The 22725-nt window shown below is 35.2% G+C and overlaps 1 protein-coding gene across 5 annotated transcripts in view; it reads right to left on the bottom strand.

Annotated features, from left to right (window-relative positions):
- Nucleotides 1-22725, bottom strand: part of LOC114329889 (ATP-binding cassette sub-family C member 4) — a 135088-nt gene that overhangs the window by 40822 nt on the left and 71541 nt on the right. For all 5 annotated transcript variants that reach the window (XM_028279150.2, XM_050655873.1, XM_028279147.2 and 2 more), the window contains exons 5-7: nucleotides 5252-5474; nucleotides 4234-4529; nucleotides 3259-3610 (exon numbers count right to left, since the gene is read on the bottom strand). In XM_028279150.2, coding sequence (XP_028134951.1) covers nucleotides 3259-3610; nucleotides 4234-4529; nucleotides 5252-5474 — 871 coding nt within the window. The remainder of the gene's footprint in view (nucleotides 1-3258; nucleotides 3611-4233; nucleotides 4530-5251; nucleotides 5475-22725) is intronic.

Consider the following 22725-nt stretch of genomic DNA (forward strand, 5'->3'; position numbering starts at 1 on the left):
TGGACAATCACAATGGTTTTGAATATCGTCGTCATTGAAACCATTATCGTCGTCATAGTAACCAATTTTATTGAAAGTTTGATTTTGACAACTTTGTCAAGCAACGTATGCATTTGTATGGTTTCGCTGCAATTTTTAAAAATTTACATAGATTCATCGGACGAAGAGATCTCGGAAACTGTCTTGATAGCTGCCGCGGAAGCAAATTTAAATTTGTTGCCTGCCAAATCCAAAGAGAGGTATCAAAAACAATTTGTCTATTTTGTGAACTGGTGCGAATCCATGAAAGTAAGGAGCTATAAAGAGGAAGTATTTTTGGCATACTTTTTAGAATTGAGCAAAGTGCTTAAATCAAACACACTCTGGTCACGCTATTCCATAATTAAAAGTTTAATTAAAATAAAGCACAATATTGATATGAGTAAGTTTTATAAACTAACAACTTTTTTGAAAAAACAAAATATTGGTTTTCGAACACAAAAAGCAAAAATTTTTAGTAAAGAAGATATAGCCAATAGACGCACCAAACGAGATATATCTTATGATAAAATTAGTTACCATTTTTGGTTTATCTGGGGCTTGTCGTAGAGCCGAACTTACGAAAATCACTCTCGACGATACTGAAGACAAAAGAAATCTAATAATCGTCAAAATTCCGGACTCGAAAAACAACTCTGCGAGATCATTTCTTGTCTCAGAAGAAATAAACAATGGAATGTTTTTGAAGCTATACAGATAATACGTCAGTTTACGACCTTCAACTACAACTCATCGGCGATTGTTTATAAAATACCAGAAAGGAAAATGTACAGTGCAATGTGTAGGAAATAACACATTTGGAAAAATTCCCTCCGAAATTGAAATTGAAAAATCTACCCAATCCTGAACGTTGCACAGGACACAGCTACAGACGCTCATCAGCAAACTTCCTAGCCGATTCTGGAGAAACGATTACAAATATAAAACGTCTAGGGGGTTGGAAAACAACTTCTGTAGTCGAAGGTTACCTAGAAGACTCTGAAAAGCAAAAAAGAGATGTGTGTAACAACATTTTAAGTATCGATTCTTTAGAAACATCTACCTACATCTACGTCGGGTGATCACAGCGAGCACAGGTCGAGGAAGAATACACAGTGCCAATTCAAAGATCAGCTTGCATCCGTTATAAATTTGCAGAATGCTGCGAATTGCTCATTTATCTTTAATATTACTAAGCAATAAATAGATGTTCTTCTTTTTCCACTAAATACTTTGTTGTATTTACTAGTAAATAAAAATTGATATAACTCTATTTGTTGTGACTTTTTTTCAAACATACGGCCGTAGAAAACATATTGTTCCTAACTCATGCGGAAAGTGTCTTTCCCGCACTCTACTGCTTGCCCGAACTCCGCTATCGCGTCGTTCGGGTCAACGGCAGTCGCGTGCGGGAAAGTATCACTTTCCGCACTAGTTAGGAAAATAACTATTCTTATGCAGTTTTTTATTGATTGAAAAAAACTTTTTCTACGAGCGTGCAAAAATATCTACTTTCGCGCACGCATTTTAGTTTAGAAAGTTTCACTTTTCCGCACGCGTGTTACTTTTCCGCACGCGTGTTACTTTTCCGCACGCGGCTTTTACTTTTCCGCACGCGTGTGAATTTAGATATGTTAATATGGCTTTAAAGTAATTATAATACATGTAATAAACTAATATTTAGATATTATTTACTAATTTATTTCAAATATATCTTATTGTGTTCCTGTTTTAATGAAATTAACGCGACAATTCGATGAAATAAAATTATTTTGACATAATATTCGAAAGTCAAATCGGTAGACAATAACAGTCGTTTTGAATCATCGTCATGGAAAAAAAGATAGTCGTCATGCTAACTAATTATATTGAAAGTTTGGTTTTGACAACCTTGTCAAAGAATTAATTTGTGTATGTATTTTCATATTAGTTAAATTAGTTGATTAAGATTTGGTAATTTTTTAAAGACTCTTTGAAAAAATATTGTTCCTAACTCTTGCAGAAAGTCTCTTTTCCGCACTCGACTGCTTGCCGAACTCCCGCTTCGCGTCGTTCGGCAAACTGCAGTCGCGTGCGGAAAAGAATGACTTTCTGCACTTGTTAGGAAAATAACTATTGCGACGTCTGGAAAAAATATTATTGTTGTAGGTTATGAAATTGTTGTTGATACATTGAAAATATCTAATGCAGGCACAAAGGGCTCTCACAAAAATATATTACAAAAATTTGATCATGTTAAAGCCAAAAAAACCTTACCATCTGAAGCGGACGTTTTAAGGTTTTTTTGGCCTTACCATGATCAAATTTTTGTAATGTGTTATTTGTGAGAGTCCTTTGTGCCTGTATTAGATGTTTTCAATATAGCAACAACAATTTCACAACCGACAACAATACTATTTTTTCCAAACGTCTAACAAAGTTTTTCAATCTTACATGGGATCCATATGTCTTCATAATGATATATATTTTGAAAATATTGACAATAGCTCTGAAGATGGGCTTTATAAACCTAATGCGCTCAGTTAAGAATTAAATATTTTACACACTTCAAAAGTACCCTTATCCCTGTTTTTCAGTAATCATAATAAGTGTGTACAAAATCATTTCAGCTTTTAGGCAGGCCGCACATCAAAGAAACATGAAACATAAATTACGTTTCATGGAAATAAACCACTGCTAAACAAATATACGTCCGGCCATTTATGAGACTCTCCGAAAATAAAAATGTGTCATGAGCATGAATCACACTCGTTTCATTGGTAGGCGGACTTTGAGATTTGTTTAGCAGTGTTTTAGGTTCATGAAACATGGTTTTCGTTTCATGTTTCATGTTTTTCGTTTCATGTTTCTTTGGTGTGCGGCTTGGCTTACAATTTAAAATAAATACATATATGAATTTCTATAATATAGTATATAGACGTTCTAGAGCCAAAAGGCGAGCATTTACAGCTATGTATAAAAAGTATATGAATAATATACTTGTTGTTATCGTCCTTGTTATAATCGTACCTATACGTGTTACCTTATGTTAACTATCTGATCTCTATTCTATATCAATTTTTTCTGTTTTCCTAATTCAATTTCTATAATCTTAGTTTCTTACAAAATCAAATTTTGAAAGCCGCGCAATGAAAACCTATTTTGCACTTTACATATTGTTCTAGGAATAAAGTATACCTAACAAAATCACCGAAGAGCCTTCTTACCCTCTAATCATTTCAAAAATTATGTGATACATACCCAGTAATGTTTGCAATAATGAACTCTTCCCGCTACCAACAGGTCCAATAATTCCAACCATCTGTCCATCAGAAATATTTATATTTATATTCTCAAGAGCATTGTCACTGAAGCTTGCATTCCATTTTACAGTCAAATTTTGCAAACTTATAATTTCTTTAAAATCGTCTACACTGTTTACATTGCCATTCATAGCGAAATTTGTTCTATTAGGATCGTATTCTTCGTTTATGAGAAAATCTCTAATTCTTCGAATAGCTACCATAACCTCTGCCATTTCAGATACTCCTCTACTAAACATGGTGGACATAGCCATTGAAAGAACGTTGAAATAACCCATTACAACAAAAACCTAAAAGAGCAATCGCAAATTATTTAGTTTAAAAAAGGAGCTATCAGAGTATACTCGTAAATATATCAGTGATGCCGTGGTTTGTGTTGATGGTGTATTGAAAAGAAACAAATAGTAAAAGTGGTCCAACAACATCAGTTATGTATGTTAACAGTGCAAGAAATTAAGCAAATAGGCAATAGCTTAAAACTTATAGGCGCCTACAGCTTGTTCAATAGCGGAGGTGAAACTATAGTGCTATGGGCGGGTTTTCCAGTGAGCAATCCATTACAGAGAACCATAGTTGAATTTAAAGTCATTTCTGACACGAGAGAATTTACTGAGAATAAATATGAAGTAGAATCTTCTACTAAAATCAAATTGTAGTAAAAGACCTAAATGTCAAGATGGAAAATACAGAGGAATGCTATAAAAACGCCTTAGGTGATAAATAAATATTAGAAAAACAAGTGACATTAAAATTGAAATTGGTATCTGATATATCTGGTCACTAGTCACGGTTATCGAAGTTAGCCAGAAACGATCGTTATCGGTGATTTAAAAATCACGGTGATTGAATCACCGTTAGTGAGATCACGTCCCATTTCTATATATACCTTCCAGTGAGGTATACCAAAACTTACCTTCGACGCTGTGATTTCTTCGTTCGACAAAATAACTGTCAGCAAAGTACAGAACAATGCCAATCTGGTGGTGAAAAGATTCAATGCCATAAACGTAGCTCTCACATAAGCAGATTTTGTAATAATTTTTATTTCATTTCGTCTGGCAATTCGGATTATTTTCCTGAACGGTATTTCCCATGCGTACATTTTGATAACTTGAATTCCTGAGATGATTTCGTCCATTAGTCTGACTCTCTCGTCTGTTTTGAAAGCAGTCTGTTTTCTGTATATTGCAGATAATTTTCCGGTGTAGGCTAAAACAATATTAGAATGTTGACAAATGTGTAAAGGCATGATGATTGGTATAGAATTTAAACGAAATTCGGTCTATTAAAAAGATATGAGAATAAAACACGAACTATATTTAAATCAAAAAGCAGAACTAAAGATCGGCAAGGGTCTGTGTACAGAAAAAATCAAAATAAGCTAAGGCTTGAGACAGGGTTACACTCTCTAGCTATTTTCGTTAAACATTTATGTAGAAAAGTTATTTCAGCTTACACGAGAGAACGAAAAGGGTTTCAAAATTAATGATATATCTATTAATAATCTACTATACGCCGACGATACGGCTATATTAGCGGACCATATAAAGAAACTACATCAGATAATGATATCGCCAATAGAATAAGAAAAAGCTACGTACTTCATCTCAACATTGCCAAAACCAAGTTGATGATAATCAGTAGACAATCCCATATTACAGAAGCTGAGTTATATAAAAATAAATAATTTAGCCATAGAAGGGATTGAAAAAGTTTTTTGGAATCATATTAAATAGTACAGAATCCTTCAGATTATCGTGAAAGGTAAAATCGAGGGCCGCAGAGGAGTTGGAAAGAAGCAATTTTGGCATCAATTGTTGGCAAATAGCTACAGAAATATTATGTCGTCCAAACTTAAAGTATTATTGGAATGGCATCTATAACAGGAGTAGATCCAATAACTTAACTAAGTAATTTTAAATCAAACCTACTTTGAAAGGGAACTATCACAAATACTGCCACAACTCCCACTACTCCTGCATACCCAGTTCTCTGGTACAGTATACCCATTACTATAAGTGACAATACAGGTGCCATCCATAATTGGTGAATGAATAAACTAACAATATCAAATCTACTGACATCGTTGGATAATAGGTTGACCAGTTTTCCGGATGCTGTTTCTCCCAAGGCTGTTTTGCTCAATTTTAATGACTAAAAATAATAATTTTATATTTATTTAATTGGTAAATCAAGTTTACGTGCACTTAATAATTTTAGTCGAAAATAAAGGTTGCTTAACCTTCGGATGACCAAGCGGGGGAAATTGTGACCCCAGCTTATGTTTTTCTTTAATAAATTCAAAAGTATTTTCAATTTTGAACTCATTATTTTTTTATTTGACTTTAATATCATTCTAGATATCCTAATATTTTGAAATAAAAAAAATTCCCTATATTTTACGAATAAAAAATATATTATGAAGTTGATGTTTAGTAAAATACCGTCTATTATGTGTAATTCCAAGTAGTTTTACGCTAATGACATCGACTTTGCAAAGTAACAAGACACTTACTCAACATACACACTACACATGACACTAATACTCATGTTGTGACTGGCTGAATGACATAAAGTCCATGCCATAAAACAAATTTAAAAAAAACTTCATTTTTTGTTAATTGTCATTTTTGACATGTTTGACCTAGGGTCATTTTTCCCCCCTTGGTCATCCGTGTAACAAAAAAAGGTTGGTCATCGGAAGGTTAAAGGCGTATGGAAAGATATATGCTGGGCGTAACCCTACGGCATAAAATAAGAAATAAATATCTCAGACAAAGAACCGGTATCACAGATATTATAGAAAGTGTCACCAAGCTCAATTATTAGAACTGGGCAGGACACGTCGCCAGGCTGAAGAATTGAAGATGGCCACGAAAGGTAATGGAATGAAGACCAAGAGAAGATAAACGCAGTAGAGAAGACCTATGTCCAGCAGTAGACGTAAATTGGTTGGATGATGGTGATGATGGATAATATTAGTCTTCTTTTGTACAGGTAGTGCTGCTTTGGGATTATAGTAAGGTAGCCAATTAGCCCAGTGGGGCGGGATAGCATATGACCTTGCATTACGAGCTGCCCCAAACTTTATTTTTCTAATCTTTAGGGGGGATCAATAGTAGTATACATTTAAAATCTCGACTGAATTTGAGCGTTGCGTTAGCCGCCATCTTGATTTTAAATGAGAACCGTTTTTGCTCAATATCTCCGCCATTTTCAACTTTTCGACAAAAAGTATGAAAACTGAAATTATTTAAAATGCGATTTTCTATAATTTCGTTTATTATAATTTTTTTCGTTCGGTCGATATTTTCCGAGTTATGGGGAGTAAATAGTGACAGTTAGAGCAGAATTATTGATTTATTGAATTATCTAGTTTATTATTAGTTTTACAACAAATTTGAATCTATACGAAAATAAGGAAAATTAAATTTTGTACACTTTTTATCTCTTTCATTTTTTTGATAAAATCAATATTTAAGGTAGTACGTATACGGTAAAAGCGCGAGCGTAAGACCTGATTGATTTTATAGCAATTGTTTTTGTTCAATATCTCCGCCATTTTCAACTTTTCGAAAAAAAGTGTAAGGACTGAAATTATTGCAATTACGATTTACTACCATTTTTCGAGAGAACCAGTGGCGGGTCTACGAGTGGTGGGGAATAGAAAAACAAATTCAATCAATAAAACCCGCTAGTTAATAAAATTAAGTGAACTTAATGGATATAAGTTATTTTTTATGTCTTTTATGTACTTAGTTTGGTTGGTGTTTCATTGGAAGTTTCAAAAATTGTATGAAATATAATTCTCTTTATCTTTGTTTAGGTACAATTATGTAGTAAAGTTAATAATAAATGAGACAATTCAATAATAATTATGCTTCCCCACCGCTTCCACTATTTCCCCCTTAACTCGGAGAATATTAATCGCATAAAATAATTGTTGAAAAAAATTGTAGGAAATTGCGTTTCCAACAATTTTAGTCCCTACCGTTTTTGTCGAAAAGTTGAAAATGGCGGAGATATTAAGCAACAACGGTTCTCCTTTAAAAGCAATATGGCGGCTAATGCAACCGCGGAATTTACTCGAGATTTTAAATTTACACTATCATTGATCTCCCCTAAAGAACAGAATTACAAAATTTGGGGCAGCTCGGAAACAAGATTCAATTCAGTAATTATGCTCCCCCCACCACTTTTTACTATTTTCCGACTTAACTCGGAAAATATCAACTGCCTGAAAAAAATTGTTAAAAAGAAATTGTAGGAAATCATATTTGGAACATGGACAGATGGGCGATGGACGAAGAGGTTATTGGAATGGAGGCCAAGAGAAGACAAGAGAAGCGTCGGTCGACCGCCTACAAGATGGACTGACGACTTAAGAAAGGTAAATAAAAACTGGATGAGGGCGGCGCAGGATAGATGGGGTTGGAAACGAGGGGAGGAGGCCTATGTTCAGCAGTGGACTTTTGAGGCTGGATGATGATATTTGGAACAATTTTAGTTGAAAATGGCGTAGATATTGAACAAAAACAATTGCTACAAAATCAATCCAGGTCTTACGCTCGCGCCATTATCGCATACGCACTACCTTAAATATTGACTTTAGAAAAAAAATGAAAAAAAAAATAAAATTGTGTAGAATTTAATTCTCTCAATTTTTGTATAGGAGCATTTTTGTCGTAAAACTAATAATAAACGAGATAATTCAATAATTATGCTCTAACTGTCACTACTGTAACAATAGAAATAATATAAGATCACATTTTCAACAATTTTGGTTGTTATACTTTTTGGAAAAGTTGAAAATGGCGGAGATATTGAGCAAAAACAGTTCTCGTTTAAAATCAATATGACGGCTAACGCAACGGCAGAATTCAGTCGAGATTTTAGATTTACACCACTATTGACCCACCCCCCCTTAAGATTAGAAAAATAAAATTTGGGGCAGCTTTTAATGCAAGGTTAGGCCTGTTATTCGTCTAACCTGACTGGACTAAATTCTATTTATTGGGGCTACGGTATACAAGGGAGGTAACAGAGCCAGTGTTAAGCTTCAACCGCCAATTATTACGCCTGGTTTTACCCCAGCTACTCATTTTATTCAAGATGAGTTGACCTGGGGCCGCATCATCATAATCATCAACTTTTACGCGGACATAGGTCTCCCTCAGTTCTTTCCATCTGTCTCTGTCTTATGCAGTTTGCATCAAGTTACTGATAACACGCTTCAGATCGTCGGTCCAACTGGACCATCCGTCTGTCCGTCCGTCCGTCCACTGTTCCATAGTGCTTCTTGTCGTGGCCTCCACTCGACAATTGGTTTTGTCCATCGCATCGGTTGTCTGATAATATGGCGAAGTGTCCTGTTCAACTCTACTTTGGAGACGCGATTATTTCGAAGGCGTCTGTTGTTTTTATTCTACGGCGTATATCTTCGTTTGGAATTCGTTCTCTCAAGGAGACACCTAAGATCTGGTGCTCCATAGCCCTGTGAGTTAAGCGAACCTTGTTCCCTACCTTCTTTGCGAGTGTTAATATTTCCGCTCCATAAATGAGTACAGGTAACACACACTGGTATTGTTGAAGCAATCTATATAGTGTAATGGGTAAGATTATTGTAGCTTTGGGTTGTTCTTCTTTAATATTAGGCCGGCAGCTGGTGTTTTCTGGTAATTAAATATGTAGTTAAAAATATTTATTTATACTTAGGTAAATACCGTTAAAGCAGGACATAATATTGTGTTAAAATTAATTTTATGAATTTTTTAATAATATTTAACTTCACAGGGACCTCCCTCTTACCGCATGCTTGCATTAATAACTGATGTAGAATAGCTTTTATAATTAATCTTGTTATTGTTAGAATTACTGATACTAAAAGAACTTTATAAAAACATAGTTAGATCTAAAATTACTTTAGGTATACAGTTCAAAACTTTTAAAATTCAGCACAAAATGCAAGCATGTCCCCGCTCTTTTTTTATTAAAAATACAAAATCTAAAAATATTTTTTTAACCGAGTCTTTTCATTAGTACACATATGCTTGGAAAATGAATTGCACAACACAACAATTAAAATACTGATACACTTAACTCATTTTCTCCTTCTTCCGTATTTTCTTCGTCACTATCATCGCCCAATTCAATAATAAATTTATTTCCACCATTAATGTGGAAGTGCCCAATCTTCTTATAATATTCTTCTACTTTGATTAGTTTGGCGATTCTTTTCTGCCAGTCTACTTTGGTAATATTGGCTACTTCTTTTTTAATTATCTCAATTACCTTTTTGTCAAATTTAGGAAATGTATTCGAACGCCTTATACTTGGTTTTAATTGTCCCCAAATTAACTCAATAGGATTGAAAACACAAAAGTAGGGCGGATATAGTGTGTCTCAATATAGTGTGTCCATGCTTTTCGGCAATACTCTCTAGAGCGTATAATCTTCTAAATTGCTTCGTGTGTATAACTTCAATAAGTTGTTTTTGTGTAAAAATCTTCGAAATACAAATAATTTTCCAAAATCCACAAGGAAAAGAAAAAGTTTTCCTGTAGTTGGCTGTATACCATCAATCACAAAATTGGAAAGAAATCCTTTGTAAAAGGTATAAATTTTTTTTTATTAAAAATCCCTTAAAAGGGCTACATCACAACAAAACGTTTTCGATTTTTATAAAAAATCATCATCAGTGTTCGATAAACTGGATGCTAGCTGAGCCACAAAAGAAAAATATCTGGGTAAAAACCCTTTATATAAAATATAGATGCCTTAAAAGTGCATACTTCAATAAAAAGACCTGTGATGGTCACATGGCAAACAGGATAGGTCAGTTGCCATTAAGTCATTGAAATGTGATCAACTCAATTTGGATCCCACGTGTTGGGAAACCTGTATACTTTACCTTAGGGCATTATCCTGTTTGCCATGTGACCATCACAGGCCTTTTTATTGAAGTATGCACTTTTAAGGCATCTATATTTTATGTAAAGGGTTTTTACCCAGATATTTTTCTTTTGTGGCTCAGCTAGCATCCAGTTTATCGAACACTGATGATGATTTTTTAAAAAAATCGAAAACGTTTTTTTGTGATGTAGCCCTTTTAAGGGATTTTTAATAAAAAAAATTTTATACCTTTTATAAAGGATTTCTTTCCAATTTTTTAAATAATTTTCCATTAAAAAATTTTGCAGGTCAGCTTTGAAGATGTATTTGGTATTTTAGTGAGCTGTCGGGAATGATAGGAACCGTTGTCAAGCACTATTACGCTGTTTTTCTCCAAGTTTGGGATCAGCGAGTTTTCAAACCAATCTTCAAAAATGTCAGCTTCCATATTCTTGTGGTAGTCAACGTTACAATCTTCCATTTTCTTCCCACATAATTTTAAAGCATTCGGAACCCATCCCTCACATCCTCCGCAATGTACAATAATTAGCCGCGAGCCTTTATTTGCAGGCATTTCTGGTATGCACATGCTTGAACCATCTGTCGATCCCTTCTTTACTGTATCGTGGGTATCATACCAAGTTTCATCTAAATAATAAATTCTCCTATTTTCTTGCCTATATTTAGTAATTTCTTCTAGGTACATATTACGTCTGTTGACTATTCTTTGGCTTTCCATAATTGCTTGACGTTTTTATTTTTTTTTTAACTTAAAGCCCATTTTTTATCCAATTTTGAAGAGTTTTCTCACAGCAGTTCATATTTCGACCGGTTGTTTCAAATTTCTTTCTTATTATTTCTATTGTAGGTATTTCATTGCTTTTGTAGCAGTCGTATATTGTGGTTTTGAATAGTTTTACGAGTGAAGGATTTAAAGGTCTTGAAAATTTGTAGTCACTTCGTTTCTTGCGATGATAGGGTTCATTTTTAACTATTTTATATACATTAGAAAGTGGAATTTCTGTTAAATCAGAGGTGGCTTGTGCCAATAGTGTTTCATCGAAGCCGAATTTCGTACGTAGATTTTTGTATACTTTCAAACATACTTGCTGTGTTTCTGCATTTAAACGCATTCGAATCTTCTTTACGAGCTCTTTTTTTTAGTAATTACCTTCACACTAGCACTGGCAATTTCTACAATATCAGCGTTATCGTACGCGATATTTACATTATCCCACGGGCGCCACATCACTATTCACATTAATTAAATTACAATAATTAACACTTGACACTCTCCAAACGAAATACTAAACCAATATTCAAAATAATTACAGCAACAAAACACTCGTATCACTTAACACACGTACACTCCAGTACTAACACACTGCTAGCTACCGAACTAAAACTAAGATTTTGCACGAAACTTGTGAATAGATATGCGGGAGGTCTGACCGTAAAAACACAGATGTTTTCAAAGGGCCGCTTCTTAAACGTTTGACCTAATATCTATATTTGAAGAATATCATATTTCACCGGCTTAAAGCTATTCCACAGTATTTTTTACTTGGACAATAAAACATTTTCCCTTTGGGATATACGGGTAAATCCGATTTAAATACATACCAAACGCTGTCCAGGCTAATCCTATGCGACGTGGTTGCTCAAATGTCTGGTTACCTCTACCCAACTGAATTTCATATCCCAAGTACTTATAAGATGCAGTCTTCACAATATGGGTACTGTAGATAATTAAAATAATCTAGATATTCGCGCCGGCGCTGCGATTCAATCTCCGGCCTTCTGAATGGAAGTCAAACACTCTACCGTCTGAGCTTCTTCTTCTTTAAGTACCGTGCCCAAATTTTTAGGCGTGGGTAGCTTCCATAACAATTTGCCGATATCGTTCTCGATCTTGTGCGGCATGTAACAATTGATCTGCTGATAAGCCAGTCCATTGACGAAGTTTTCGGAGCCATGAATATTTCTTTCGACCAATTCCTCTTTTTCCGTCGATCTTTCCATTGAGTATTAACTGCAGCATCCTGTATCTGCTACCTCTCATTATATGCCCCAGATATTCAAGTTTTCTCTTTTTTATCATCTTCATTAAGTCACCTTCGCCTTGACCTACTCTGTTTAAGACTTCTCTGTTAGAAATGCGTTGAACCCAAGATATTCTGAGCATTCTACGATATGACCACATCTCAAAGGCTTCTAATTTGTTCATCATGTTACCCTTCATGATCCAGGTTTCACATCCATATAGTAATACAGGATAGACATAACATTTTAGGAACTTGATTCTTAGTTGTAAGTTCAGCTGAGAGTTGCTCAGAATAGATCTAAGTTTCATAAATGCTCCTCTTGCAATTTCTATACGAGTTTTAATTTCTTCATCCGGATTTAGTGTCTCGTTTATCCAACATCCTAGGTATTTAAAATGGTTAACTTTTGTTATTGATTCATCACTGACAATTAGTTGCATAGGGCCGACGTCTTGTTTACTAACCACAAGTAACTTTGTCTTTGTTGCATTTATGTTAAGTCCGTTATTGGAGCATTCTCTAGTGACTAGATCTATAAGGAATTGAAGATCTTCGATGTTTTCAGCCATGATCGCGGTGTCGTCTGCATATCTGATGTTGTTAATAGTTTCACCCCCGATTCGAACTCCACATTGTCCTTCCAAGGCTTCATTAAAAATTATTTCTGAGTATACGTTAAACAAAGTTGGGGATAACACACAACCCTGTCTGACACCTCTTTGAATGCAAATTTTGTCTGTTTCTTTGCCGTCTACCAGAATAGAAGCTTCTTGATTCCAATATAGATGTTGTAAAAGTCTCAGATCTTTATCATCTATTCCAATCATTTCTAGATATTGAAACAACCTATCATGTTGAACAATGCCTTCTCAAAATCTATAAAGCAGACGTAAATTGGTTTCTGTACTTCCCATGATCGTTGAAGTAATGTTAACATTGAGAACAAAGCTTCCCGAGCTATCCGACCCTTATTACATGCAATAAATTTAATAAATGAATTCAGCTGAGGAAACACAGCTTTAGATTAAATTCGATTCGGGGCCACCACCATCGGCTGACCAAGGTTTCTGCTTTTCAGAGTCTTCAGAGACATCTGTGGTGTATCCCGAAGCGAACTTAATCCAAGCTATCGAAGTATGCCTATAATAAGATATTAAATGCGTACGGACGCGTTAGCGACATCTATATAGAGACAGAGAATATTCTCTATAGGTCGGAGTGTAGAATCCTTGGTAATAGTCTAAGAGCTGGGAGCGGATTTTGTGCGTGATACGTAATATGGAAAAACTATACGGGGATATGTTGAATTAGTTGTGTACATGACTTCCACCAACGGCCGGAAACCAGAGTTGGGGCCGAGGGTAGTTATAAGGGGTCAAAGTCGCGGTTTTTATTATTTTTTTTGTGACGCTCATGATCGAGATAGTGCACCAAAATTTGGGAATAAGTAGGTCATGACGTAACTAAGTAAAATCTCCAGGGGCGGAACACTGCGTGGCCGACAAAGGGGTGGGGGCAGGGGTGAATATAAAAATTATAAGGGGTTTTTTGCGACGTTCGTGACTGAGATAGTGCACCAAAATTTGGGTATAAGTAAAACATGACATAAATAATTAAAATCCCCTCAGTCGGAAACCAGAGTGGCGAAGGAAGGTAGTTAGAAGGGGTCAAAATTCCGAATTTTATTATTTTTTTTGTGACGCTCATGATCGAGATAGCGCGCTAAAATTTGGGAATAAGTAGGTCATGACGTAACTAAGTAAAATCTCCAGGAGTGGAACGCTGCTTGGCTGACAAAGGGGTGGGGCAGGGGTGAATATAAAAAATGTAAGGTGTTTTTTGCGACTTCGTGATTGAGGTAGTGCACCAAAATTTGGGAATAAGTAGACCATGACCTAACTAAGTAATATCCCCAGAGGCGGATACCAGAGTAGCGGACGAGGGTAGTTATAAGGGGTAAAATTCGCGGTTTTTATTATTTTTTTTGTGGCGCTCATGATGCAGATAGTGCACCAAAATTTGGGAGTAAGAAGGTTATGACGTAACTAAGTAAAATCTTCAGGGGCGGAACGCTACTTGGGGTACAAAGGGGTGGTAGGCAGGGTTGAGTATAAAAATATATGACGTTTTTTTTTGCCGTTCCTGATCGAGATAGTGCACCAAAATTTGGGAATAAGTAGATCATACCGGAACGGCGGCGGAACGCTGCGTGGGGGACAAATGTTGTGCCGGTCACAAAAAAATAATACACACTGCGACTTTGACCCCTTAAAACTACCCTCATCCTCAACTCTGGTTTCCGGCTACGGGGATTTTACTTAGTTAAGTCATGGTCTACTTATTCCCAAATTTTGGTCCACTATCTCAATCCCGAACGTCGCAAAAAACCCTTTATATTTTTTATATTCACACCTACCCCCACCCCTTTATCGGCCACGCAGCGTTCCACCCCTGGAGATTGTACTTAGTTACCTCATGACCTACTTATTCCCAAATTTTTGTCCACTATCTCGATCATGAGCGTCACAAAAAAAATAATAAAAACGGCGATTTTGACCCCTTATAACTACCCTCATGCCCAACTCTGGTTTCAGGCTCTGAGGATTTTACTTAGATATGTCATGATCTACTTATCCCCAAATTTTGGTGCACTCTCTCAATGACGAACGTCGCAAAAAACCCCTTATATTTTTTGTATTCACCCCTGCCCCACCCCTTTGTTGGCCACGCAGCGTGCCACCCCTGGATATTTTACTTAGTTACGTCATGACCTACTTATTCCCAAATTTTGGTGCACTCTCTCGATCATGAGCGTCACAAAAAAAAATAATAAAAAGGGCGACTTTGACCCCTTATAACTACCCTCATCCCCAACTCTGGTTTCCGGCTCTGGGGATTTTACTTAGTAATGTCATAATCTACTTATTCCCAAATTTTGGTCCACTATCTCAATCACGAACGTCGCAAAAAACCTTTTATATTTTTTATAGTCACCCCTATCCCCACCCCTTTGTCGGCCACGCAGCGTTCCGCCCCTAGAGATTTTACTTAGTTACGTCATGACCTACTTATTCCCAAATTTTGGTGCACTAACTCAGTCATGGGCGTCATAAAAAAAATAATAAAATCCGCGACTTTGACCCCTTATAACTACCCTCGGCCCCAACTCTGGTTTCCGGCCGTTGGTGAAAGTCATGTACACAACTAATTCAACATATTCCCGTATAGTTTTTCCATATTACTTATCACGCACAAAATCCGCTTCTATCTCTCCGACTATAACTATTTGTTGACTGAGCTTTTTACAAATTTATAAACACGCAGGCCGATAAATAGCGGACATGGGAGGATCTACAACATACATCCATCACTTGCCCGTTTATCTAAATAAAATTCCAAAAGAATTCTGCATTCTTAGTACTCAAATATGAGTAAAATGAAATAAGAAATTCAGTTGAATTCCGATAGACTTTATCGCAAGCTATCGAGACTTTTAAATATATGACATATTATTATAACAGAGCTGTGTAGTAGTGTGCAGCACATGCTCGCTGGATCTTTACTGGACTGAATTTCATTTCATTTTTTGTTTGTTTGTTTTAAGTCAATGTTGGTCTCACAGGAAGTTATATTTAATAAAAGGGTAACGTCTTCCATAGCCCCGCACGCTAGGAAATGACTAATTAAGTTTGGGTTACCTGGAGTTAAGGGGTTTTCAACTTCTACTTGGTTATACTCTAATTGCAGAATTAACCATCACAATCGAGAATGAGCCATCTCCACAACAACAAGGTCGCAGCTCTCAGAGGGAAGTCGAAGAATTTGATATTCACAAAGATACTGCTAGCTATTAACTCTAATCTACAAGACAAAAAACTCCACTCCATTATAAACACTGACTATAAGTTCTGCTAATTTTTACTATTTGTTTCAATTGTTTGAGGTATATTAGCTACTCATCTTTAATCACGTTTATCTATAGTTCACGTTTATTATATCTTTCATTACATTTCTCTGTCCTCTTCTAAATCTCCACATCTCTTTCTGCAATTCCTAAAAGTCGTGCTCCCATTTTATGGAGATTTTTTCGCACTGTTCTATTTTCGTCTTTCTTACTAGTGCATGTGCCTTATTATGACCTCTTTTTTACTATTTTCGGTTATCATCCAGTCCTCTATGTTTCAATGCATATTATGTTTTATACAGGGTGTTTCATTGTGAAACGGAAATACTTTAACGGTAAATAGAGGTCACCGAGCCGGTTCTAGATATACTACATTTTTGGGCCTAGCGACTTTTATAACCGAGTTACAGGGTGTTTTATCGATTTTACCCATTTCTTTCCTAAGCCATAACTTTAGAACCACCCTGTATATTTTTTGATATTTGGTACACATATGTCTCATTCAAAACCCAAACGACGGACATACTAACCATAAGAAAAATCCAGGTCCGGATTAACAAAAAATTATAAAGTAATTGTGAACTTAAAAAACACCCTGTATATTCAAATTTTGAAAATCTCTTTGCATATTTGAAAAGAGCACAAAAGAGTAAGTTTAATGGTTCGCTTCAATTTTTCGGCCAGACAATTTTATGAGTTTGATTTTCATATTGTATTGAATTTTTTAAAAACTCTGACATTAAAAAGCAGATATTATTAACTTTTATTTATAAATTATTAAAGTTAATTAATAAATACTCATTTTAAAAATAATCAATACTTATTTACCACATTGGAACGACCCAATTACTAATGACAAGAAAAATCCAGGTCCGGAATAACAAAAAAATATAAAGTAATTGTGACCTTGAAACAACACCCTGTATATTGAAATTTTGAAAATTTGTTTGCGTACCTTAAAAGAGCATAAAAAACTGCGTTAAAAGGTGCATGTCAAATTTTTGCGCAGATAATTTAATTACGGCAATTTTGAAATCATATTGATTAATTCTGTCAAGTTCACAAGAAGCTGCCAGAAAAATGATGAATAATTTCAATGTAATTAGAAAATCGATTCGAAATCTTTTAAAACGAACAACGAAATGCATTTTTTAATTTGAGCAACTGTTATAGTTCAAATATTTTTAATTTATGTTAAATTGTTGAATTGTTTAAACGAATTTTTTGTATTAGAATAGTATAGCTGTTTTTTAATTCTTTACTAAATCATTAAAATATCCCAATTCTCGCAATTCTAATTTTTAATGATGTGCATAGAGCTACAAATCCAAAGAATCCATGAAGCCAGCGTAGTAAATAAGTATTAACTATTTAAGTATTGATTCATTAACATTAAATTATTAAAAGTTAATAATACCTGGTTTTAATCTCAGATTTCTTTAAAATTTCAATATAATTTCAAAATTGATGCAATTAAATCGACGGCGAAAAAATTAAAATGAACCTTTAATCACAGTTTTATATGCTCTTTTAAAATGCGCAGACAAATTTTCAAAATTTTAATATACAGGGTGTTAGTTTAAGGTCACAATTACTTTATATTTTTTTGTTAATCCGGACCTGGATTTTTTTTCATTAGTAATTGGGTCGTTCCAATGTGGTAAATAAGTATTGATTATTATTTTTAAAATGAGTATTTATTCATTAACTTTAATAATTTATAACTAAAAGTCAATAATACCTGCTTTTTTATGTCAGAGTTGTTAAAAAATTCAATATAATTTGAAAATTAAAGTCATAAGATTGTCTGGCCAAAAAATTGAAGCAAATCATTAAACTTACTTTTTTGTGCTCTTTTCAAATATGCAAACAGATTTTCAAAATTTAAATATACAGGGTGTTTTTTTAAGGTCACAATTACTTTATAATTTTTGTTAATCCGGACCTGGATTTTTCTTATGGTTGGTATGTCGGTCGTTTGGGATTTGAATGAGACATATGTGTACAAAATATCAAAAAAAATATACAGGGTGTTTCTAAAGTTATGGCTTAGGAAAGAAATGGGCAAAATCGATAAAACACCCTGTAACTCGGTTATAAAAGTTGTTAGGGCAAAAAATGTAGTATATCTAGAACCGGCTCGGTGACCTCTATTTACCGTTAAAGTATTTCCGTTTCGCAATGAAACACCCTGTATTAACCCACATGTGCATTAAAAATATCTCTTTTTATGACTCTCTCTTCTGTTCAAATATATCTTCGATACAAGTATGTATATCTTCGTATTTATCACATATGGTCTCTTATCTTTTACTGCTCTTCAGTTTGACTTAAATATCATAAACTTCTTCTTCGGCTGTTTCTCATTAAGAGTTCTATTCTCCCAGTTACCTTCTCTGAGGTCTGTATGTATCATAGTCTTTCCTATGTAAAATTTCCATCTCATAGCACGTCTTCCTCTCCGTATTCTTCCCGACAGGTCCAATTACAATATTCTTTTCGACCACATGTGCTCTAGCATAATTTGTACATGCCCGTATCATTGCAGGGCTGTGTTTTCCTTTTTTTTTTAAATTGAGCATTGTACTTCCATTCTGTACCATATTTCCTCTATTATAATTGTATCCTCTCTGGTGATATATAAAAATCTTCTTATAAAGTCCAGTTCAACTGTTCGTATTTTAAATCGTATTGTTGTTGTCATTGGCCATACTTCCCCTCCATAGGGTAATATTCAGCACTGTATTATGAAACATCCTTTGTTTGTTTTCTTTTATTAGAGTGTACTCTATTCCTACTGATACTTTTCCTCTACACACATGTTTATGTTTTACCTAGTTCTTTTATATTTGTTCTTTTCCATCGTATCTTGGACACAAGCGATTTGTATTCTACTTCCTTCAATCTCATCCACCAACTTTTACCTGTTGGACTTTCGAGATTCTAAACCTCTATCATGATGCAATCACTACTTTATGAACTGCTTTGTCAGACAGAATGGTTTTGCCTATCATTGGCAGTTATCTAACATTGGATATAATACCAAATTGGAGGAAAAGAGAAAATTGAACCTTAGGGTACGAACAGAACAAGTGGGTCACGCTGGAGGTGGAAGTTTCGGTGGATGCTACTAGTTAAGTTGTGGTCGATATCGACAGCACATATAGACTAAGAGCCGCTATAGGTGAAATTTCTTAATCATTTTAGGCACGATGGGACCCTATAACTTAAATAGTAGAACCTAAAGGAAAACGTTTGAACACTGTGCCGTCACTTTTCAGTGGCACATGCGTCGACAGTGGCGCATCAAACTTTCCACTTATGGACGAGATAAATAAATTAAAAGTTACCCTCCCTTACTAACAGAATTAAATTTTCCTTATTTTTTTTAAGTTCTATATGATTAACACATAGGATTCAGCGTGATTTTAACCCACCACCCCCTTCCCCCTGTCCCCACCATCAAAAACTTCATTTTTCGTTTTTATTTTTTTTTTGGTGGGATGCAATCAATTTTAAAATTTCAAAAAATTCACACGCATAGCTGAGACTTTTATAAAACATGCCTATTTTTTATAGACCCATAGGTAGAGTGTACATAACCTCAAAAAATTAAAGGAAATTTTTTTTTTCAAAAAAGCGTATAACTTTTTTTGAGGAATAGCTGCAGGCTGCAGATCTAATTTTTTCTTAATCTTGTGTGTTTTATCAAACACCATGTTTTTAATTTTTTTTAGATTTTTCCGTAAGGCTCCCCACCTTCAAAAATCCGAAAAACTGTTTTTTGGGGGGTTTTGGGGATTTTCCCCTATTTTATAGACTTCATAATATATCAAATCAATTTTGTTTTTATAGGTTATATGTAACTTGGAGTAACTGAGTCCTTTATAATATTTAAAAATCAGAAAAGCACGTTAAAACCCCCCAAAAACCCCCTTAAAAAACAGTTTTTTGGATTTTTGAAGGTGACCAGCGTTACAGAAAAATCTGAACAAAAAATCATAAATATAGTGTTTGACAAAATACATAAGACTAAGAAAAAATTAGATCTGCAGCTATCCCCAAAAGAAAGTTTCTTTAAGAAAGTATACTTTTTTCCAAAAAAAAAATTAAAATTTTTTTGAGGTTATGTACACTCAACCTACAGGTCTATAAAAAATATACATGTTTTATAAAAGCCTTAACTATGTGTGTGAATTTTTTGAAATTTTAAAATTGATTGCATCCCACCAAAAAAAAATAAAATCGAAAAATAAAGTTTTTGGTGGTGTGGGCAGGGAGAAGAGGGTGGTGGATTAAAATTACGATGAATCTTATGTCTTAATCACATAGAACTTAAAAAAATGAAAAAAATTAAATTCTGGTAATGAGAGAGGGTATTTTTTAATTTATGTATCCCGTCCATAAGTGGAAAGTTTGATGCGCCACTGTAAACGCATGTGCCACTGAAAAATGACGGCACAGTGCTCAAACGTTTTCTTTTAGGTTCTACTATTTAAGTTATAGGGTACCGTCGTGCCTAAAATGATTAAGAAATTTCACCTATAGCGGCTCTTAGTCTAATAGCAAGGAGGTTACCTGCGCTGCTTAGTCGAGCTAGGACCACTATCAAGTGAAGTAATTTGATGAAATGTAAATGACAAAAATATTGTCCTTTTGCGAAATTGTGTCAGTCAAGCGATGATCATGATGAAATGTCGGCTGTCACCAAGTGGTGTCTGCTAAGTAATATACCCAATAGACGGTTTTCAGTCCATCCGGGTCTTGTCCGACAATACGGAAGTGAGCTACACATTTGCAATCAGATCCTCCTTCATATTTAGCACTTGAAATGCAAATATAAACTGAATATGCAAAAGAGATTATAGGTGGCAGTTCGAGTACCGTAGCGCACGAAATGGTAGGAGGCAGAGGGATGACAACTTGGTCTTGAATGCACCAATTACAGGGAAGCATCGCAGTAGGCATACACATAAAAAAACAAATTTGATTTTCAAAAGCATCGATGTAAACCTCCTGGATGGCATCGCGCTAAACCTCCACTGCGACTTACCTGCTCTGTTCTCTTCCATTTACTAAAATGTGTTTGCTTTACACGGATATCGACATGGGCCGCGACCGCAATCTCCACCTCCACCTCGACCCAGTTGTTCTGTTCGTACCCTAAGGGTAAACACATGCCGAAGATACATGGATGAGCGCGATATCAAAACAAACCTTAATTTTCTTATAAAATCGCACATATCAAGGATGTTCACCCTCGCGACCTTGCATCGCGGTTTACAGCGATGTCGATGTCAATGCCAAAACAGGATGCGGAAAGCATCTTTGGTATGTTCTGCCCGTCATCGATGTAAACCTCGGCTGCGATCGCGACCTACACCGCGCTCATTCATGTATCTTCGGCATGTTTTTACCCTTAGGGTACGAACATGCCGAAGATACATAAATGAGCGCGGTGTAGGTTGCGATCGCGGTCGAGGTTTACATCGATGACGGGCAGAACATACCGAAGATACCTTCCTTTCAGTGTTCTGATATAACCAAAACTTTTCGCAACCTGATTACAACAATAAATGAATAAATACACCACCCGTATCTACGGCGAATGTCACGTGGTTTAAAAACCACCAATAAACTTTAATTTACTACGCGATAAGCAGCTTGATGGCGATGTAAAACAAACTATTTTAATGTTGAATGGGTTGCATGTGAGAGTTCATTTTAAATTAAGTAAAAGACAGACGTACTCTCAATCATTTATTATAACTTCCGACTATTGTAACTTCCGTCGAAAGTTACAATAAATGATTTAGAGTACGTCTGTCTTTTACTTCATTCAAACTATTTTATTTTGTTTTTGCGAGAATTTTACTGTCATCTTTGCATTTGGTTGTCTTTTTAAAGACAGATCATATGCTATGATATTTTTTGTGACGGATATTCTTGAGTTGGGGTTGATTTCATGTAATCGAATGAACTATCTTTCAGTAAAGTCGTCCCAGGAACGCAACTCATAAATATTGGCAATATCATTTTAAAGTCTTCTACTTTAAAATGTATCATATGTATCTGAATTGCCGATATAAATGAGTCAAATTAAATAAATTATTAGAAGAAGTTTTTTACTTAGCAACAACATTTTTGTTTATTTTAGTACTATTTTGTATTTTGACAACGAAACCCGATTTGGGCTTCGAAACGTTAATAAAATCTTTTTTTGGTAAAATTGTGGCTTATTTCCCATTATAAATAGTTGATTATAAAAATGCCACAAGGAAATAGCTTCAGAACAACATTATTTTATTTTGGCATCGACCGAGATGATAGGTCGATAGGTGAACAGGTGGGTAAGACCCCATTTTAACAGTCCCCGTTTCAGCGGTTCTCGATTCCACCGACCCTTTTCAGCAGTCCCCGGTTCAGCGGTACCCATTTCAGCAGTCCCCGTTTCAGCGGTTCTCGATTCCACCGACCCTTTTCAGCAGTCCCCGGTTCAGCGGTACCCATTTCAGCAGTCCCCGTTTCGGCGGTTCTCGATTCCACCGACCCGTTTCAGCGGCCG

Source organism: Diabrotica virgifera, chromosome 7 (assembly GCF_917563875.1).
Source record: "Diabrotica virgifera virgifera chromosome 7, PGI_DIABVI_V3a".
In the NCBI taxonomy this organism is placed as follows: domain Eukaryota; kingdom Metazoa; phylum Arthropoda; class Insecta; order Coleoptera; family Chrysomelidae; genus Diabrotica; species Diabrotica virgifera.